Source organism: Puntigrus tetrazona, chromosome 15 (assembly GCF_018831695.1).
Source record: "Puntigrus tetrazona isolate hp1 chromosome 15, ASM1883169v1, whole genome shotgun sequence".
Lineage (NCBI taxonomy): Eukaryota > Metazoa > Chordata > Actinopteri > Cypriniformes > Cyprinidae > Puntigrus > Puntigrus tetrazona.
The window spans coordinates 3,753,341-3,772,030 of record NC_056713.1 but is presented as its reverse complement, the minus strand read 5'-3'; the positions used below and the strand labels follow the sequence as shown (position 1 = coordinate 3,772,030).

General features: G+C 37.5%; 1 protein-coding gene across 1 annotated transcript in view; it reads left to right on the top strand.

The window, feature by feature from the left end:
- The window catches only part of LOC122359312 (fibronectin type-III domain-containing protein 3a-like), a 21,807-nt gene that overhangs the window by 1,755 nt on the left and 1,362 nt on the right, over positions 1-18,690 (top strand). The window contains exons 2-4 of the mRNA XM_043259618.1: positions 5,215-5,290; positions 18,202-18,278; positions 18,574-18,686. Of these exons, the coding sequence (XP_043115553.1) occupies positions 5,215-5,290; positions 18,202-18,278; positions 18,574-18,686 (266 nt within the window). The remainder of the gene's footprint in view (positions 1-5,214; positions 5,291-18,201; positions 18,279-18,573; positions 18,687-18,690) is intronic.

Below are 18,690 nucleotides of genomic sequence, written 5' to 3'. Positions count from 1 at the left end.
TTCAAGATTTAATTTTGCACATCCCTATTTCTTACAATTTACAGAAACAATCCTATTGTTGGGCTAGTCTGGTTTTGACTGGTAGAGTATTTCAGAACTCAACACATATCTTTGAGATCAGCACTGTGTAAAAGACTGCAAACTGCCTTTGGGCATTCCCATCATAAGAGGAAGTTCTAGTATAAGAAGTTGTTGTTGTTTTTTTTGTAGTTTGAGAAATGTCAAAGAAATTTGAGTCTCTTTTTACCTTCTTCTGTGTCAAAGAAGGAGAAGCTTAATTGATCTTTTTAAAAAGGAAATGGGTAGGTTCATGATATCCTCCTATTTATGTTTTACACCTCTCTTTCCATGCCGTCTCTTCTAGTTAGAGGACATTGCAGTAATAGAGGTGAGTGCTTAGGCACTCCTCCACACCAAAGAAGCTGTTGCACTACCCCAGCTTCATCTCCTTGTACATCAGTCATGGTATTAATAGAAGCAGCGTCTCTGTGAACGGAGAATAGAAAGAACGACTGATTCTTTCTAGAGGGGGAGGGAGGATGTGCGTGAGTGTCTGTTGGTGAATGAGTGCGTGTCGCTCTATGCCCCCTCACTATTGTCGTCACCAAAGCAAAACGGAGAACAAAGGAATGGAGGATAACTTGAGACCCCTATCCGTGTTTTTAATTGCTGGATCCGTGCCAGTCCAGTACTTGGCATTACCTGAAGGTGTTGTAAAGTGTGGATGCCATCCATATTCACTCGCTTTCACACACACACAAACGCTTGCCACAGAACAGTCACGAGTCAATGCCAGTGTGGCACAGAGGGAGAGCTGAGACTTACAAACCCTCGAAGGAAAGAGCAATTGCGTCCACTCGTCCGTGGCCTTCCTCCCTCGCTCCTTTTCGTTCTCCTCCTCCCCCTGTGAGCAGAACATGGGCGATTAGCTGTCCTCCTCATTGGTGGCGCGCTGCGGACATCGGCAGGGCTTATTTGTTGAAGGGGTTGCCGTGGAGACTGGCGGTGGTGGTGAGGCAGAGTTAGAGCCAGAAAGAGAGAAGAGGGAGAGAGAGTCATTCATCTACTGCAGAGAGAGCAGGAGGAAAGATTTAAAAAACAGAAAGGGAGAGCGCAAACATGGGCTTCGCTCCTGTTATCTTGTGAACGGCTTTCAGCTAGCGCACTTAGGCGAGCCCTCTATCCCTTTCTCTCACCGGGGCTTTGCTTGGGAGGGTGAAGAGTTCACACAGGCCCCCATGTGTCGAACACACCGTGCAGCCCTTCCAATCTCATGAGCACCGGGTGAAGCCGGAGAAGGGTGGCTCGGACCCCCGGAGCACAGGGAGGGTACCAGATACCTTAAAATATCAGCCAGCCTGTTGAAGCAGCTGTGGCTGGTTGAGAGGGAAATGCGTGCTACAGTAAGTGAAGATTTAGTATTTTTTCACATACACAAATTGCTTTGTCTAAAAACTGCATGCTGCCATAGGAAATGGACCTGGAGAATGTGTCAGTAATGCAGCATCTATATGAGAGTTGTATCAGAGAAAGTGGGGTGCAAGGATAACTAGCTATGATGCAGAACAAAGGAGTGAGCAGGGCAGAGCAGAACGAGTAATTGTGAGCTTGCTCACTTGCGCACACACACACACGTGAATGCAACAGCATGTAGCTGCTTGAACCTAATTCAATAAGACCTCCCTCAGCCACCCCCATCGTTGCGTGTGCTGTTGCTCATGCATCGCTCTTTGCCTCTGCGCTTGTGACCTAGCGAGAACACGCTCGTATGAGTGTGTGTGTTTGTGTGTGCAGCCGTCAAGGGATAGCTGGTGTGTCTCAGTGGTACTCATGAATGGGAACAGAGAGTGAGACGGAAGTACAGAGGATGGCTGTGTTAGGGGAGACCCGCAGTTGGAGCCCCAAGCCGTGGGAGTTCAGGCGCTATAATTGTGACTTCCACCACAAGTCTGAGGTAAATAAATTGCACTTGCTACCAGATTAATTTTCTTGAAATGTACACTGTGCTTATTTGTTTTAGGTTAGGCTTAGAGGCTACAATTCAAGTGTTTTTCTCTGTTGTGTAGATAAATATTCTCTTATGATAAACACATTTTTATTATTATGAAGTCTGCTGCTGATGGCTTTTAGATGAGAAGGAGATGTGAGAAAGCTGATCACTGTTGATTTGTGGCTAGGGTTGAGGTCCTTTCGTTCAGTTGGTTTTTACCTCCAGAAGGACTGTCGGTTCTTAACCCTTGGCTAAGGCGAGAGCCGTGTGTTCCTGTTGTTCTTGGCATGACACGTTATTTGCGCTGTTTTGGTTCCAAGTTTCGTTTGTTTTGTTTTTTAAGACTTTTGAGTACATTTACAATGACTCGAAACTGACACTGGTGGAAAAAAAGAACTCTTTAATAATCTGTATTCTAGAATACGTGATTTTATTTAAAGGGATATGTTTTGACATTGTTTTATTACACTGACATTTTTAGGACTCTACATGTTAACTTGTTTATTTTACCTGTTGACTGATATCAGAGTGCATTTCTCAGTCTCGGTATGACATTTATCATGGTTCATCCACACCTTTGATGTGACTCACCCTGTTCCATATCCTCTCATGAGGAAGGGACAAACACTGAGACCTTTAGCCAGACTAGAGAGAGCTGAACGAGGTGGCATATGTTTAAAAATCAGCCAGTCAGATGACTTCCTGCTGGAGGCTTTCAGATCAGGACCCCTGCTCTAACTGAAATAGATCAGTGCTCCCGCTCATCTCAGAGACAGATGTGTCATCAATAGTGCCTTAACAAAAGCTCAATGGAAGACTGACTCAGAGCGATTTCATGGAACAAGTGGTACTCTGATGAGCGCTGAACCTGCCTCTCCATCTCATTTCAGACCCATGCGAGTGACGTGGGTTTGGACGTCACATCCAATGATGTTGTCCTCTCCACTTCATCATCATTCATCCTTGTAATCTAATGTCAGAGATTTGCATCCTGTCTATTGAACAGTGGAGTCCTGCTTTGCCCTTCTTTGTTTTGTGGTATTGCAGAGGTCTGTCATTTATAGAGTGATTTTGTTGGTGTATAAAAAGTTTCCAGAATTCAGTTGATTTAGTTTATTTTCACATTTATTTACTTGGCAGACGTGTTGCCAATAAGCCATTTAGTGCACAGATTTGAACTTGGTGTACGTACTGTAATGGGATGAAAATAGCTAAAGCATTATTGACCAAATTGCTGTTTTTGAAGAGAATGGTGTTTGCTTATGTAGCATTCACTGACGTGTTATTAGTTTTTGCCAGGGTGCTTTTATATCCAGCCCACAGATATAGCAACTTCCAACCAATCTAATGTAATTTATTCATTTATTTATAAGGACAGCTGGCAACTTCTTGCATCACGACACAAGCTACCATGTGTGGGAGTGTCCAACAAATTTGAGAGAAATTTAAGTAAAGAGCGAATAAATTGTCAGTGTAACTCGCATGTTTCCCTTCCTGAGTAATTTATCCCTATCTTTAATATAATAAGAGATGTATGATAGCAAATGGTATTAGTGGTATTAGTGAATTAAATTCATACACAGATTTATTTTTTTTCTGGTTAAAAAGTTATGACGCATAAACAGTTATATTTATGACTAATGACCAAACCACTTAGAAAAACCTGCAGTTGGACATGACCAAAGATGCATTTAGTTAAGTTACGCAGCAGTAAAACTCTTTAAAGTATGGTGATTATATCTTCACTCTGCAGTGTGAACAGGACAAAGAACAATCCAGAACATTAATGACTACTGTCATACATAACATTTATAGTGAGAGCATGATTGTAAAAGATACTGTCAATTCCTAGGGTTTCACTGATATTTAATGTTTTCTATCCTTTAATCGAAACATAANTCGACTATATGATTCGACTTTCAGATTTGAAAATTCAGTTTCAACTATGTAAGTCCTTAATCAGGGACACCCCTATTAGATGATTTATGTGGTTAATGATTTAATGAACTAAGCAATAGTGACAACATTCTCCAACCATTAGTAAAATTAAAAACTAATTTCTAGCCAAATTAGGTCCGTATCTTTTACCAGTGATCTTTATCATCTGTGATCTTGTCATCCAAAAATATGTATAGACAGGCAGTCTACCAATAACATTACACCATCAGCAATGGTAATGAGTGGTGATTAGCAACAACAAGCTAGAAAGACATTGTGTGTTTAAACACATTATAAGGTGTTTTAAGTGGTTGCTGGTGTGTTGGTTTAATGTTGTTAGGATGTAAGTAGAGATTACAGTCGAGTTGCTTAACTGCAAAAAAAATCCAGTAAGATATTTCGTTTTTCAAATTTTATTGTCAATGATATTCTACAATGTTTTTGTAAAGTTTAAAAGATTTTGAATTTGTTTTTGTTTGTGTTATTTAAGTTTCTGAGTGGATGATATCGTTAAAACTATGACAGAAATTGGTTGTGCTGTTTCACGATTCAGCGGTGTCAAATTCACAGATGATTCCCCCGAGCCGCAGTCATTGATCAGAAAACTGGAGGAGTTTAGAGTGCCACAAAGACAATAACAAATCCATTTTGATGACATTTCTATTGATTCTCAGATCTCAAAGGAAACAAACATCCTTTTTTTGTACTTGTTTAAACAAACAACGACAAAAAAGGACAACTTTAAATTTGTAGCACATTGCCGCCACCCCATGGCTGGTATGTATGCGTATATATTACCATTTTCCCCTTTATTTTTTCTTGGAATCAAAGCATTTTTGTCGTAGCAGTAAACAATGTTTCCATTTTCTGCTGCCCTCAGAAGTGTATGGGTATGTTTTCATCTATTTGTGTGTCAGTTTTGTGTATAGCCAAGAGAAAATGAAGGTAATGGAAGCATGTTTGTGCCTGGCTGAATGATGGCCACTTTTACACTTGATAGATTAGCTTGGAATAAAACCGAGCCATGTGGAGCACTGTGCCGATGTTAGATGAGGTCAAGATAAGGGCAGAAGGAAGTTTAGTCATGTTGTTAGATTTTATTCATGCAGCCCTCACAGGTTGGGCCATTCAAATCGCTACAGTTTATCTTTATTCATTGCAGTGTTATCGTTCATCCAAGCAGTGTATGCATTTTTTATGAAATAAGGGAATGTGTTGCGCTAAGAGTTTAGAAGTGGTCTGAATAGGCTGGTTTCCTCTAACAGCATCTTTCTTGCTTTCCTCAGGTAATCTTGGTGCAGGTAAACCCAGGAGAGGCCTTCACGATCCAGCGAGATGATGGTCAGTTTCAGTGTATCACAGGTACGTTTTTAAGTTCCTCTTGTGTTAAGAAGGATTTCTGTGTAATTTAACCCATAATTACATTAGTCTACTAACAAGTGTTTCATTTTGCCAAATCACAAGTTCAAATGATTGTAATTACCAGTCTGAGACTTACCCCATAATTGACTGCAGTTAAAGTGCTGATTAATACCTGTAAATTTTTCTAATTGATTAGAAAGATTTGGGTCTTCTTGTTCCCAAGATCTTGAGAGTACTATTTTTTTTTTTTTCTTTTCATAAATAACACCCAGTGTCTCTAAATTCCTCCTCTAAAATGTAAGCAGTTCTGTAATTTTCCTCTTTAATCGAGTGTCTAGTGTTTAGATTTGTCTGTTTTGGTAGAGTAAACATGGGTATGGCCTTTATTAAAGATGACTTTAAAAAGACTATATTTGGTCTCCGTTTATGACCCTGAGAATGATTTGGAAACATCTAGAAGTCCTTAATTTACAGAAAGAGTTGTTTAAGGCAACACGAGTGACCGAAACCATTGCACAAAGGTTTTATTCACAAGCACAATGATACAGATTGCAAACAGTGAATCTAACATGATACACTGCCTTATCAACCTCCTTTCACAATGCAGAAGTAAGCCGTTTTTTGTCAAATGTGTGAGAATAACAATTCATTAGCAACTAACTAGATGAATAACAAAGTGCAGTATTGATCTTTTTTTTTTTGTAATTAACCAGAATAGTCAGTAACATCACACATCAAGATGTTTTGATTTACTTTTGGTTTCTATTTTTGTTGACATAATATATATGAGAATCAAGAAATAAATACAGATTTAGGTTTGTGTGTGTGCTGCATTGTTTTGTTATCCCTTTGACACATTTATATCTCAACATTTTGCTTTCATTGGGAACAGACAAATTACTTGATGCAGGAAACTTGAAGCAGCAGTCATGGTTTGGTCGAGATCCTGAAACACTATGTTCTTCACAAATATTTTATCAAACTACAATATAATTCTTCTACTAAGCTCGCTTTCCACACAGCTACATCATGACTCCTAGCAGATCCCCTGGTCTGAATCAACACATCCTTGTTCACTAAGAGAGCCATCCAGTGTTGGGTCTAATTGCCATATGTGTTGGAAGCTCAGTCACAACAGTCAGCTAGTGTTTGGTGGGTCTCGGCAGGGTTGCAATGAGATGTCTTACACCCCCTCTCAGCTTGCGAAGAGCGCTTTTTGTCTGGAGCCATTGTGTGGGACGGTGCGAACACGCTATGAACTGCCAACCTCCCTGATTGGCAGTTGCTGCAATAGGAAGAAGTGGAGTGTGACTGTAATTGAAAGATTACTGTGCCTTGGGAAGCTATTGATTAGAAAAACAATAGCATCTAGCTCATTGTATGCGGTAAGCCTGATTGTTCTGCTCCTAGCTGGCCTGATTAGCTTGGCAAGGATTTGAACTTGTGAAAGTAAGCAGTCAGCGGTATTGAAATGAGATTGATGTTATCATCCGGCTTTAGCATTTAACTGAAAATCCAAATGGAAATGGTAGCCAGTTTGTTCTGAAAACCTTTTTCTTTTGTGGTTATGACTAGCACTTTGTTAGCTTGTCTCTTATCAATGAGCGACACTCAGGTGATCATCCATCCAAATGCATCCATCCACTACTCACCACAGAATTTGTGTAAACTATGAAGTGCAGATCTTGGGTGTAATGGCAGTGCACTAAAAGTGAATGTGGGTTTGCCGTCAGTTTTGAAGTCTGGGGTTTTAGCAGACTGACTGATTGAATGATTGGAGAAGTGTGTCATACATCAAAAATGAGACCTGTATTTTTCAACTGAAAATCTAAAATAATAAAAATTTAAATTTAGAAGAACTGCTTGCATTACTTTCTATAAAATGCATGAATTTATCATTTGGACGGCAGCAACTGGAATAGTCAGCATTTACTGACCCTCATGTGGTTCCAAACTTGAACACAAAAGAAGAATGTACCGGTCACCTTTTTCCAAGCAGTTACAGATAACTGGGACTCACCTATGTCCAGTTCATTAATAAAATATTCTTATGAGTCATATGTTTTATTTAATTTTTATATTTAGTTTTTGTAGCTGTAAATTGCACCCAATTCTCATTCACTGTAATGGAATGGATCCAAAATAATCCAATTGTGCAAAACTTTTGTTTGCATGATATTATATGTGTGGGTTATATTTATATTTATGTATATATAAATGCACACATATACAACATGTATACATGTAAATATTTTCAGTCTATATTTATAGTAAATATTTAATCTATAAATAGCGTATTTTTTGTTAAATGTGTGTGTATTTTATATACAATGTGTATGTATATAATATATGTAAGTCCTCATGTATATACATATACATGAGTACATATAGAGATATATACATACATGCACATTGTATATAAAATATACACACACGCACAAAAAAAGTTATTTTGTTTGAAATTAATTTTTTGACAGCACTACACAATCGTCCTGTTGACATATGCCAAGGTCTCTGTGGGACAAAGAAGCCATTTCCGTTAAGAAAAAGGGCCAGAGTCACTAAATTTAGATGCAAGCTGCAAGAGGAAAGAGTTGGTGAGGAAGAGTAGCGTTAGGGCGAGTGGGGCTGCTGTGCATTGGTCTGTCACTGGAAGCTGTTGTCTGTCAGTGACGTGAATGGAGTGATGACTCACCGTTGCGGGAGCCGAGGGTGTGTGTGTGTGTGTGTGTGTGTTTAACCCCTAACCTAAGAGTGAGCTGGAGGTAATGTTAAAATCTGCAGGATAAACCAGAGGGAACTGGTTTGTCCCTCTCTTCCTGATTTATTTTTGAGGCCAGATGGGCGTTTGTTCTATTTCTAAATTCATTCATGTATTTTCAGTAGCTGGAAGTACATAAACACCACACACACACACACGCACGCACATGCACACACACTACAGAGCTTCAGAACTGCCTATTTAATGTGAAGAAGCAGTGTTAAGATTGGAAGAGTGAACTTAATTTAAGATGTCCCAGACTGCCGGGGGTGGGCTGTGGTTGAGAATGACATCAGAAGGGTGAAACATGTTAACACACCCCTTTAACATCCATACACAGCCTTAAAAATTCTTTCAACGCCACCCTAGATGTGGATATTGGTGGGTGTTCAGCCTGTAAATGCCATCACGGTGGTTTGTGCACACATATTTGTGTTTTCGTCTCTTGATTACTCACGTAGGATGTTAGGCATGAGTTTCCAGTTACTGACGTTCCTTCACTGCCTGACTAACTGGACTTACGGACAACAGTCTCATAATAAATATTTTTAGTTTTCTTCTCTGCCACATTTCTGTTTGTTAATATTTTTTAAGCATCAAATGTGGGCAACCTGCAGCACATCTTAAACAGTTTGCTTGCTCAAGTAACGTTTGATTGTATCTCAAAAAACAGACGTCCATCTGTTTGGCTGTTTGTTCAGATGTTCAGTAGGCTCACTATTACAGCAGGAGTGCATTTCAGCGCACACGTGATGTTTTTACACTTTCTTTCAGCGGTCTCAAAGTAGTTTGCAAACTATGATTTGTTGCATTTTCAGAATTGACTCAGGTGGTGTTTAATGGCATACTGTATTGTGCATTTGAAACACAAATAACTTCAGGATACCTTTATTTAACATTATACAGTGAAGCTATAGCAAAACTGTGTAGTCATTGTCAAGCACAAATTGCAAGTAAGGGACATTGAGAATGCAAAGAGAACTATATTATTTTCTACACATTTCTGAGTTGGGTTCTTAAATTTTTTTTTAATTTTTAAAATTTTCTTTCTTTGTTTTTTTTCATTCTGACACTCAGACGTCAAAGTGCGGACAGTCATGTTCTGATTGCGTAGTCCAGGTGACATCACCCACTTTACTGTTGACTCACTGACGCTTGTGCGCCACTTGTCTTTTAGTACATTAGTTTGTAATTTTTTATTTTTTTTTTGCTTGTGATGTTTTAACTGATTGGAGTAGTTGTCATAAGACCTGCTGTATTAATATGATATACAGAGTACAGGGCTGGTCTGTACCTGGACAGGATGCAGGAAACTTATTGTATATTTTTGGAAAATATTTCTCTCCAAACAGTTTGATTCTTTTTTTATTTACTAATACAGCACCAAGGTTTTTGCAATGATCATTTAATGATATTCTTTGAAGAAATCGTGCAAGAATAACTTTTTATTTGTATATCTATATTTGTTGTGATTTTGGTCTCATTATTATGACTTGGTATCTCATAATTAACTTTTCGTGACCATAATATTGTTTTACAAAAGTATAATGTAGCGTAAATGGGCTTCAGTAGTGTACTGTAGTATAGCCAGTTTGATAAGAGTTTTGAGAATAGTAGGAATATTTTTAAAAGATAAAAATTAAATGCTTCAAGCAGATTATGTCGTGGAGCAGTTGCGTTTATGGTTGTGTCTACTGTCTGATGTGTGCGTTGGCACAGACGTCCACTGTGCTATGTTTTTTTGGAAGGCATTATAGTGCATTTATGNTATTGTTTTACAAAAGTATAATGTAGCGTAAATGGGCTTCAGTAGTGTACTGTAGTATAGCCACAGTACTTTGATAAGAGTTTTGAGAATAGTAGGAATATTTTTAATAGATAAAAATTAAATGCTTCAAGCAGATTATGTCGTGGAGCAGTTGCGTTTATGGTTGTGTCTACTGTCTGATGTGTGCGTTGGCACAGACGTCCACTGTGCTATGTTTTTTTGGAAGGCATTATAGTGCATTTATGTGTGTGTGTGGGTAGGAACATTCCCTCTGAGTGGACATTTGTGTAGGTGTATTTATAAGAAGTTACTCACCGGGGCAGCTCGGATTGCGACTGAAGCTAGCCGTGAGCTTTGAGTATTGTGACCTGATCTATTCATCCATCCAGAGAAGCCCTTACTAATGTCACCATGTTCACATACAGAGCATGGCTTTATTCCATCCGCACTGAACTGTGCGTAGAGCTCTCCTCTCTCCCACAAAGCATAAAAAGGCAAAATTACTCATTTGAGACTAAACAGAACTATTGTTTGCCCATAAGTTAACATCAAAGAAGATGCTAGTCTTTGTTTTAGGCTCATTTGAGACTAAACTAAATGATAGTTTACCTTCAGGTTGACAATAAAAAGAGCATGACAGTCTGAACATGCTTTTCACACAGATAGTGCACCCATATATAAATTTACTGAAATTGAAATAATTTTAGCTGAATATTGTATGAAATTAAAAGGACCCTGGAATGATATAACACCTGAATCTACCACATTACATAAATATATTTGACCACAGAGGAGGCTGCAATTGACCAGTCAGAATGAAGTGTCTTGGAGAGCTGTGTAATAAAAATATTCAGAGAAAAACAAACAAGTACTATATTTATTTGCAATGGATGATGTAAAAAAAAGTGGTTTGTGTGCTTTAGACATGATGCACTACATGTGTCAAAATTAAATCAGACTGCAATAATCAGGCTAATAAAATGCTAATAATTTTAAAATGCTTATAAAATGCTAAAGCTAATAATTAAGTGTGAAGAAACACAAGTAGCGAAAGGCATTAGTATTGGCCAATATTAATATGTAATGTGTTCAATGGTCCTCATTCATGAAACGCAAAACAAAAAAATGGTGTAAATTGTTCTTTAAATCATTAATGCTGTAGATCAAACTTGATACTTTATGCAACAATGGCTTTATATATTAAAAAAATGTTGAAATAGTATTCAGCTCGGGAATTATGAATAAACCCAATCCATGTAAATGTGGGGTCTCCGCAGAAAGATATTGTAATATATAGTTGTTTCTGAATTCACTCTCAGTTTCTCCTGCACATGCTTCATTCACTGCATCTGCAGTCCATAGCTTTCGGAATGAATGAGTCGATGACTCATCCCACTTTGCTGAAGCCTTTAGGGATGGATGGAGAGAAAGAGATAGGATGAGAGATGGTTTGGAAAAAGATCCAAGAGCTTTTTTTATTTGAGCGATGATAATCCTTCAACAATTAGATGGGTGCAGGGTTCAACAAGCTTAATTAATACGCTTATTTTATACCATACATGCATGTACACCTCTGCATGCCTGTTGTCTTTTTTAAAATATTCAGGTGGTAAACAAAAACTGTGCACTTTTAAATCTGTGTGGGCCCTTTGAAATTAGGCAAGGGAATTATCATACATCATTAAATACAAGGTATGAGGAAGAAAGCATATTATCCCAGTAAGCTTGACTGCCCTGAACCTTTTTCTGTTGTTATTCTTTAAAGCAACACAAGAGAAAACCGTGGGATGTTCGCCAAATTGAGTTTCTTGTGTTCTATAAACATTGCTGTGGTCTTTTCTCCGTCCGTGCATGTAGACGGATGTCGGGGCATGATGGGTAGCTTGTTATGGCACTGTGAAGGATGCAAATAAAATATTTAGCATTCAAAAAAGGAAGAGACTCTTTGTTATAAATTGCTTCATACTGCAAAGGAGGTGGTGGTTAATTAAATTAGTATTGTCTAAGCATAACCATACTCTGGTAATCCTCTATCCATTTACTCGAACTGTGATTCACCTGCCTTTCTGTTTGGGGGAAAATTCTCTAAACCACTAATCTTATAGTACATTGTAGGACTGTCTCATCCAGTGACAAGTGTTATAAGAACAGAGCCTCTAGTACACCTAGAAAGAAGAAGAAAAGAGTTACAACTATTCAGACAACAGTTAGTCAATATAATGCTAATGCCAGTTTAGAGCAACGTTTTGTAATTAGCAATTAGCCTAGATGAGGGGTTGGAACTGAGTTTGATTTGATTTATTTCCAGGGCCGTTGTAATTAGACCTAGACAATGTGGACACATTCCCAGTGTTTTAGGTCGAATGAAGAGCTAAGACCCAGACTGGATTCAGGGGACAACGTTAAATGTCCTATTAGTTACATTAATTTCCTGTGGATTGTTATATCAAGTGTGATGCAGATTTTCAATGTTAAATATTGTTGTACAAAGTCACAATCACAAAAAATGTGGTATTGATGCTTAAAACTCCAGTGTGTACTGCAATAACCACTGTAACGTCATTGTGACATTTCTTTTGAGAGCTCTAACTTGTATCACTTGACCACTGCAATGCGATGTGGCAATATAAAAGAAAATCATTATAATAAATGGCTATTTATTGATAATATAAATATAATAATGCAATAGTAATGTAAACACACATACACAGTTTAATTTAGCTAATACACAGCTAAATTAAAAATCCTGCTAAAACAACAGGAAGCATTTAAATAAATGTGTTGGAAATTCTGCAACACTAGTTGTTACCAACAGCAAATACAGTCTGCAAAGTTTGTTTGAGTATCTATCTGTAACATCACTAAAGGCATAAGGTTGGGTCAGTACTACCCATTTATCAAAGCACTAAAATTTTTTAAAAACTTCCTTTATTATTTTATTTGGTGCCACTAGTGGTGCCAAAATGACACCCTGCAAATTAAAGGAATATTCTGTGCCACCAGTTAAAAGTACTAACTGAATATTTTATTTAAAGCACAATTTTGATTTGTAGCAACAAAGCAGTTAATGTAAGGACACATCTTTCCCTGGCCACTTCCTTTAGCTCATTCTGTGGGATCCCAAGGTGTTTACAGACAAGCCAAGAGGATGGCCTCAAGGAATGTGCTTTAAATACCATTGAAGATCCTACATTTTATCTATAAAGAAACTGCAACTGAGAAATGGAGAGCTGCAGTGGCATTGTCTGTCAGGATATAAGGTGAGGATGAGATTGTCGAGTTGTTGAACATCTCAACTGACATGTCCTTCATGCTGTAGCCTAGTTTTCCTGTTCTTCTTACTGGATTTCACTAGAGCATCTGGAACATTTCCTGAACATTCTGAAGATCAAGAGAGAGCTGCAAAGGTTAATGGGTTTGTATTTGCTGTCAACTCTGAGCAGATCTCAACAATGTTGTCTTTCCTAGCCAGTCCTCAAAATGAGTTTCATAGTTGCTGAGTGATAGTTTATGTTTAGACTTGTTGGTTCTCGGTTGTGTTTGTGTCTGAGAGAGAGAGAAAAGATTTAACGGCTGTTTATTCTCAGAACTGAACTGCCTGTTTGGAGTTATTCTTGGCTCAGTGCGTGTGTGTTTTTCTCGTCCTCTACGTGTTTGTTGATGTTTCCTCTGGAAGGCTGGCACTGGGGGTCCACGTCAGCAGAATAGCAGACCATTCATGCTCTTCTGGTAGGGGGGGGGGTCTGAAACGAGAGAGAAAGAAACAGAAAGAGGGAGAGGGATGTGGCCTTTTGTGTCTGATCTCTGTCTGTGCTTGTGCNTTTTATTTTATTTTTTTTTTTTTAAGCCCACCCTTCCCCCCCCCTTTTTTTTTTTTACACCTAGCACAACCTTCAATTTCCTTCGTAGCCCATACATCCTTTTAGGTCTTATTTTTTGCACTTCATTCATTAATTCTTGCATTGATTCATTTCTTCATTCAGTTGTTTGTGTTTGTTCATATATAATGTGTGTGAGGTAAATGGGATAGATTACACAAAAGATGTGTGTGGGTGTGTAACTGGGAAAGCCTGTCATCAATGCACGTACGACTCTTCATCACTCTTGGTAGAAAATGCAGCAACAAACGGATCCGACATTAGCATCTTTCTACGCCCCCGCCAAACCATATCGTAAATCAGAAATCGATCGTCTTACTCAGGAGGGTCTCTGATGTAGAATTGGATCAGATTCCTCCCACGCTCTGGGTATTTTGGCTCTGAGGTGACCTGACGCAGGGTCGTTAGTCGGAGTCATTAGTCATCAATTAGTCCGCTTGAGTCTCTCCTAAAATGGGCTTCAAAGCCAGCACAGCACTCCACATCAAAGTGAAGAGCTAATAGTCCTCTATGCTCTTTGTAGTACTACAAGGCTTATTATAAGACGGGCTAATGATNTTTTTTTTTTTTTTTTTAATATATAAATATTAGCATTACTGGTTGACTGATGGTGTTTTAAAAGCTATTGTCAGTGTACAGAAAGCAGGGTGTTTTTATAGCCCAACCAGTGACACAGGCTTGGTGGTATCACCACAACTTGGATTTATAGCATGTACACTGCAAAAAAAATGCTTTTCTAGCCTCTTGTCTTGTTTCCAGCCAAAATATCTAAAAATGCTTAAATCAAGAAGGATTTGCTAAACAAGTTTGTTGTCTTGTTTTCAGAAAATATAAATCAAAATTAAGCAACTTTTTTGCTTCGAACAAGAATTTCCTGTAAGTTTCTATGTAGAAACCGGTAAAATTTCCAAATTCTTAACACCACATATAAGTACTAGGAAACTATTAGTAATGAACAAACAAGAAAACCACTCAAAATAATTTTAAATAATGAAAACTGAATACAATGGAATAAGGAGGTTCAAATTAAACAAACTGTGTTGTTTTTAATGCAAATCTCGAGCCGTTAACAGAAATAAATACTACAGAAATAATTAAATGTAATGTAAACAGTATAGTCTTTGCTGTAAGGATGAAACTTTTTTTGTTTCATATTAAAGGCCAAAAGTAAAACCGTTTTTCAATCAATTGCAACAATAGTGTTTCTATGACTGTTGATTAACTGTTGACTGTTTGAGGAAAGATGCTTTCACTTCCTCACCTATGCTGTAATACTAGAACAAAAAGTATAGAGTTAAACTCAAACGCACCATAGTCTGTGTAAATTATTTTCATTGTGTTTATGCCGTCTTTTAAAAACATTGAAAAAAGTATTTTGAAATGTCATTTCCTGTGCAATGCATTCCAAATATTTCCCCTTAAAATACTGAATGAATTGCTGTCACATAAATTAAGTGAATATAATAAAATTTTATTATGTCACTTTTTGTTGTGCATGTCATTGTGTTGTCATTACCTTAAAGTTAGATTTTTTTTTTTATTTTTTATTTTATTTTTTTTTTTATTTCCAACAGCCAGTGGAATTCCTTAGGGACCGATTTGCATAACCCTCAAGATGTAGTTAATGTCCAATATGAAATTCAAGAGTTACTCTGATCAAAAGATCAGAGATTTCTGATTCGAAGCTGTCACCAACCACATACACACTCATTTATACACTGATCCCCACTTTGATGCTGATTATAGAGCAGCAACGGCTTGTGTGCGCCGTAATTACTTCCAGCAAGCACTTGCTGATTATCCGAGTTAGTCTGTTCATGGAATGAAAAAAAAACACAATCAGATTGAGAAGAATGTGAACTGAGAGCTAATACAAAAGTGACACATGATGTTGAAACATGAAGCACTAAACCCTCTGTTTGTATGACATCTTTGCTGTATGTTGGAGATGTGATGTTTAAAAACAATCTGACTGTAATCGAATGCAGTGTCGATCAGTTACCAAATATCAGTTACTCATGGGTCCTCGGCTAATGGAAATGTTAGGACAGGACTCTCCTGGCTCTGGCTAGATTAAAAAGGTTTGTTTATGGTCATGTTGAGCAGAGCAGGTCAGTGTGTTCCTCCATTATGCTACATCTAGGTGCTTGGGACCAATTTTATCTTTTCATTGTGTTTCTCTGGCATAGCTTGTACAAATAATAGTACTGCAGTTTCCATGAAAGACAATATGAGAGACATTTGTGGAAAATGTGACTTGAATAGTAATCTAAAATGTTTGACTGAATGGTCATCACTATCAAAGAACACAAAGGGAAAAAGAATACTATATTATAAATGTAAAACTTTTACATTTAACACACAAAAATCTATAACTTGGTCATGACCAGTTAACACCTTAAATAAAGAGAATATAATATGCAACTAAGTAAAACGCATTTTGCTGTCTTTGTTGTAATAAATTAAATACTTTTATTTTGTTATTGAAAACTGAAAATATTTTCCAGTTGAATACTGTTTAGCTGCTATGACACAATCACACCTATATGAATAAAGTTAACTTGACGTTAAATTACTTTCAATATTATGTATATTTTATGTAAAATAAGTAAAACATTGTTATCAGTATATCAGTGTTTTTGTTTTGTTTTTTACCAATATCAGTGCTTTTTGGCAATATATTGCCCATGCCCTATGTTACATTATTTATCCACTGATATTAGATGTAATTTATTCACTCTCCCACTTGTTTCAAACCTGGGAAAAATGTCTTTGTTCAACATAGAAAATATTTTGAACATTGTGAATCAAACGGTCCAGAATTTATACACTTTTAGGTGAACTATACCTTTAAAAGGGCTAGTGATAATCGCAAAGATGTAACCCTTTAAAAGTGCTTTCTCTTTAAGAGACCATGTTGCTGTCAGTGGCTGTGTGTGGCATGTAAGAACTGTATTCCTAAAGCAACAAATTGCTATCTAAAATGTTTAATAGTCCAAATGTACGTTTGTATTATTAAAAAATAAATGATTTTTTTTTTTTTATTAATTTGAAGTAACTTTAAATATATTTTAAATTAATTTTTCATTTATTGTTTTGCTCACAGAACAGTGTAGTTATGATGCATCTATTAGCAGGAGTTAACGTGATCATGTCAGCCAAACCTTGACCCCTTATTCTGTAGTTGTAGTGAAGAGGACTTTTACCTTTTACCTGTGACTGAAGACTCTAGTTTGGAAAGGTGGAGCTATAAACCTTTGCACTGTAGTGAGGGAAGAGAACGGAAAATAAATTCAAGCCCACACGTACATTTCTATTCTTCATGGAGGAGGACTGTTATTTTCTCTGTTGCTTTGCCCTTTTACCATGAACGAAGGAACTACACCTGCACAGCAGGACGGAGGTCTGTGTTTACTTGTGTCCTTTTGCGTTCGCATGCGTGTTTGCTGTCCTTTGCATCATCCAGCTCTAACAAGCTCTGAGTGTCTTTTCTGAAAGCGAAAGTGTCAGATTGCAAAGCAATGCATGAAAGAGCTGATCTGTAACAGGCTTTGCTGAGTCGCAGTTTTTCCTGCACAGACACTTCACTACTAAAACTTCCACCGACTCTGGCGTTTTATCAGCTGCTATGCAGACACATTCAGCTCAGTGTGCTTCTTTACCCAGCTAAGTAAATGTCAGGAATTATGCACACTGACGTGCTAAATATGCTTATCAGCGTTGGGGCAAAAACTAAAACTCCTTTGATGTGAAAGTGAACTGCACACAGCAATAAATATGACCGCAAAATAACAGGTTTTTTTGACCTGCTTTGTGTTTAAAGTTCACCCAAACATTTTCTTTCATCATCAGTGTTATTTACACACTGGTCAATGAGTGTCAAAGATAGTGAAACTGGAAAATTTAGAAATACAACCTTTTGTATTAATGTTTATAGAAATCACAGTTTGAGTGACCACGTGATTTTTTTTTTTCCCCCAGTTAAAAACATTTTCATTGTACTATGAGTACTATATGAGTGTACATATGTAGTATTTAAAAAAGCGCAAATAAATTATGAAAAAAAGTGTGTAAATAATGTTACACCCCTTGATTTCACCAACAGAAATTCTTTGCTTATTTTAATAATAATAAAAATTATAATAATACCTAATTACATTTTTTCTGCTTTCTTTGATATATGAATCTTTTTAAAGGTCTTATTGAATGAATCATTCTTTTCAGTTGGATTTTCATGAATTAATCATTAAATCTAATTCCAAAAACCTCTGAATGAATTGGTGACAAATAATATCATGAAATATATATTAAAATTGGTACGTTTTACTCGTAAATGCATTACATTACGAAAGTAAAAATGTGATTTTAAGGAGCAATGTACATTTTGGTCACACGTGTCACTGTGACGCAGCTTTGAATGACTTCGGATTATATAAAGTGCTATAGAAATAAATGTGACGTGACTTTTTTTTTTTCATATTTATTGTTCATGTTTCCTCTCCAGGTCCTGCTCAGGTTCCCATGATGTCCCCAAATGGTTCAGTGCCTCAAATCTATGTGCCTCCTGGATACGTTCAACAGGTGGGGCGTTATATTTTATTGAGATGTTATTTTGGTTTGGTGAAAAGAATGCAATTTTCAGTCTAATTTACATCTCTGTGGCCCTCTTGCAAACCATTTAAGCGCGCTACCTAGCAGCGTTTTCTGCCATCATAGACTGTCAATTCGAAGGCTATTGCTGACATTAGTCTGCAGAATGATTCTGCCTTAGGACACATTCTTGCCTATAAAAGAGCTTGGTGGAGAGCACCTATCACAGATCAAACCTAATTTCTAAAATGCTCAATACTCATCTCTTCTCTATCTTTTCATATAGATCATTGAGGAGAACGGAGTGAGGCGGGTGTTGGTCTTACCTCAGACGGAGTTTCATCCGGGGGGCCATTCCCCGCTTCACCACCCGCCCCCTCCGCCGCCCCACGCCCACCTGCAG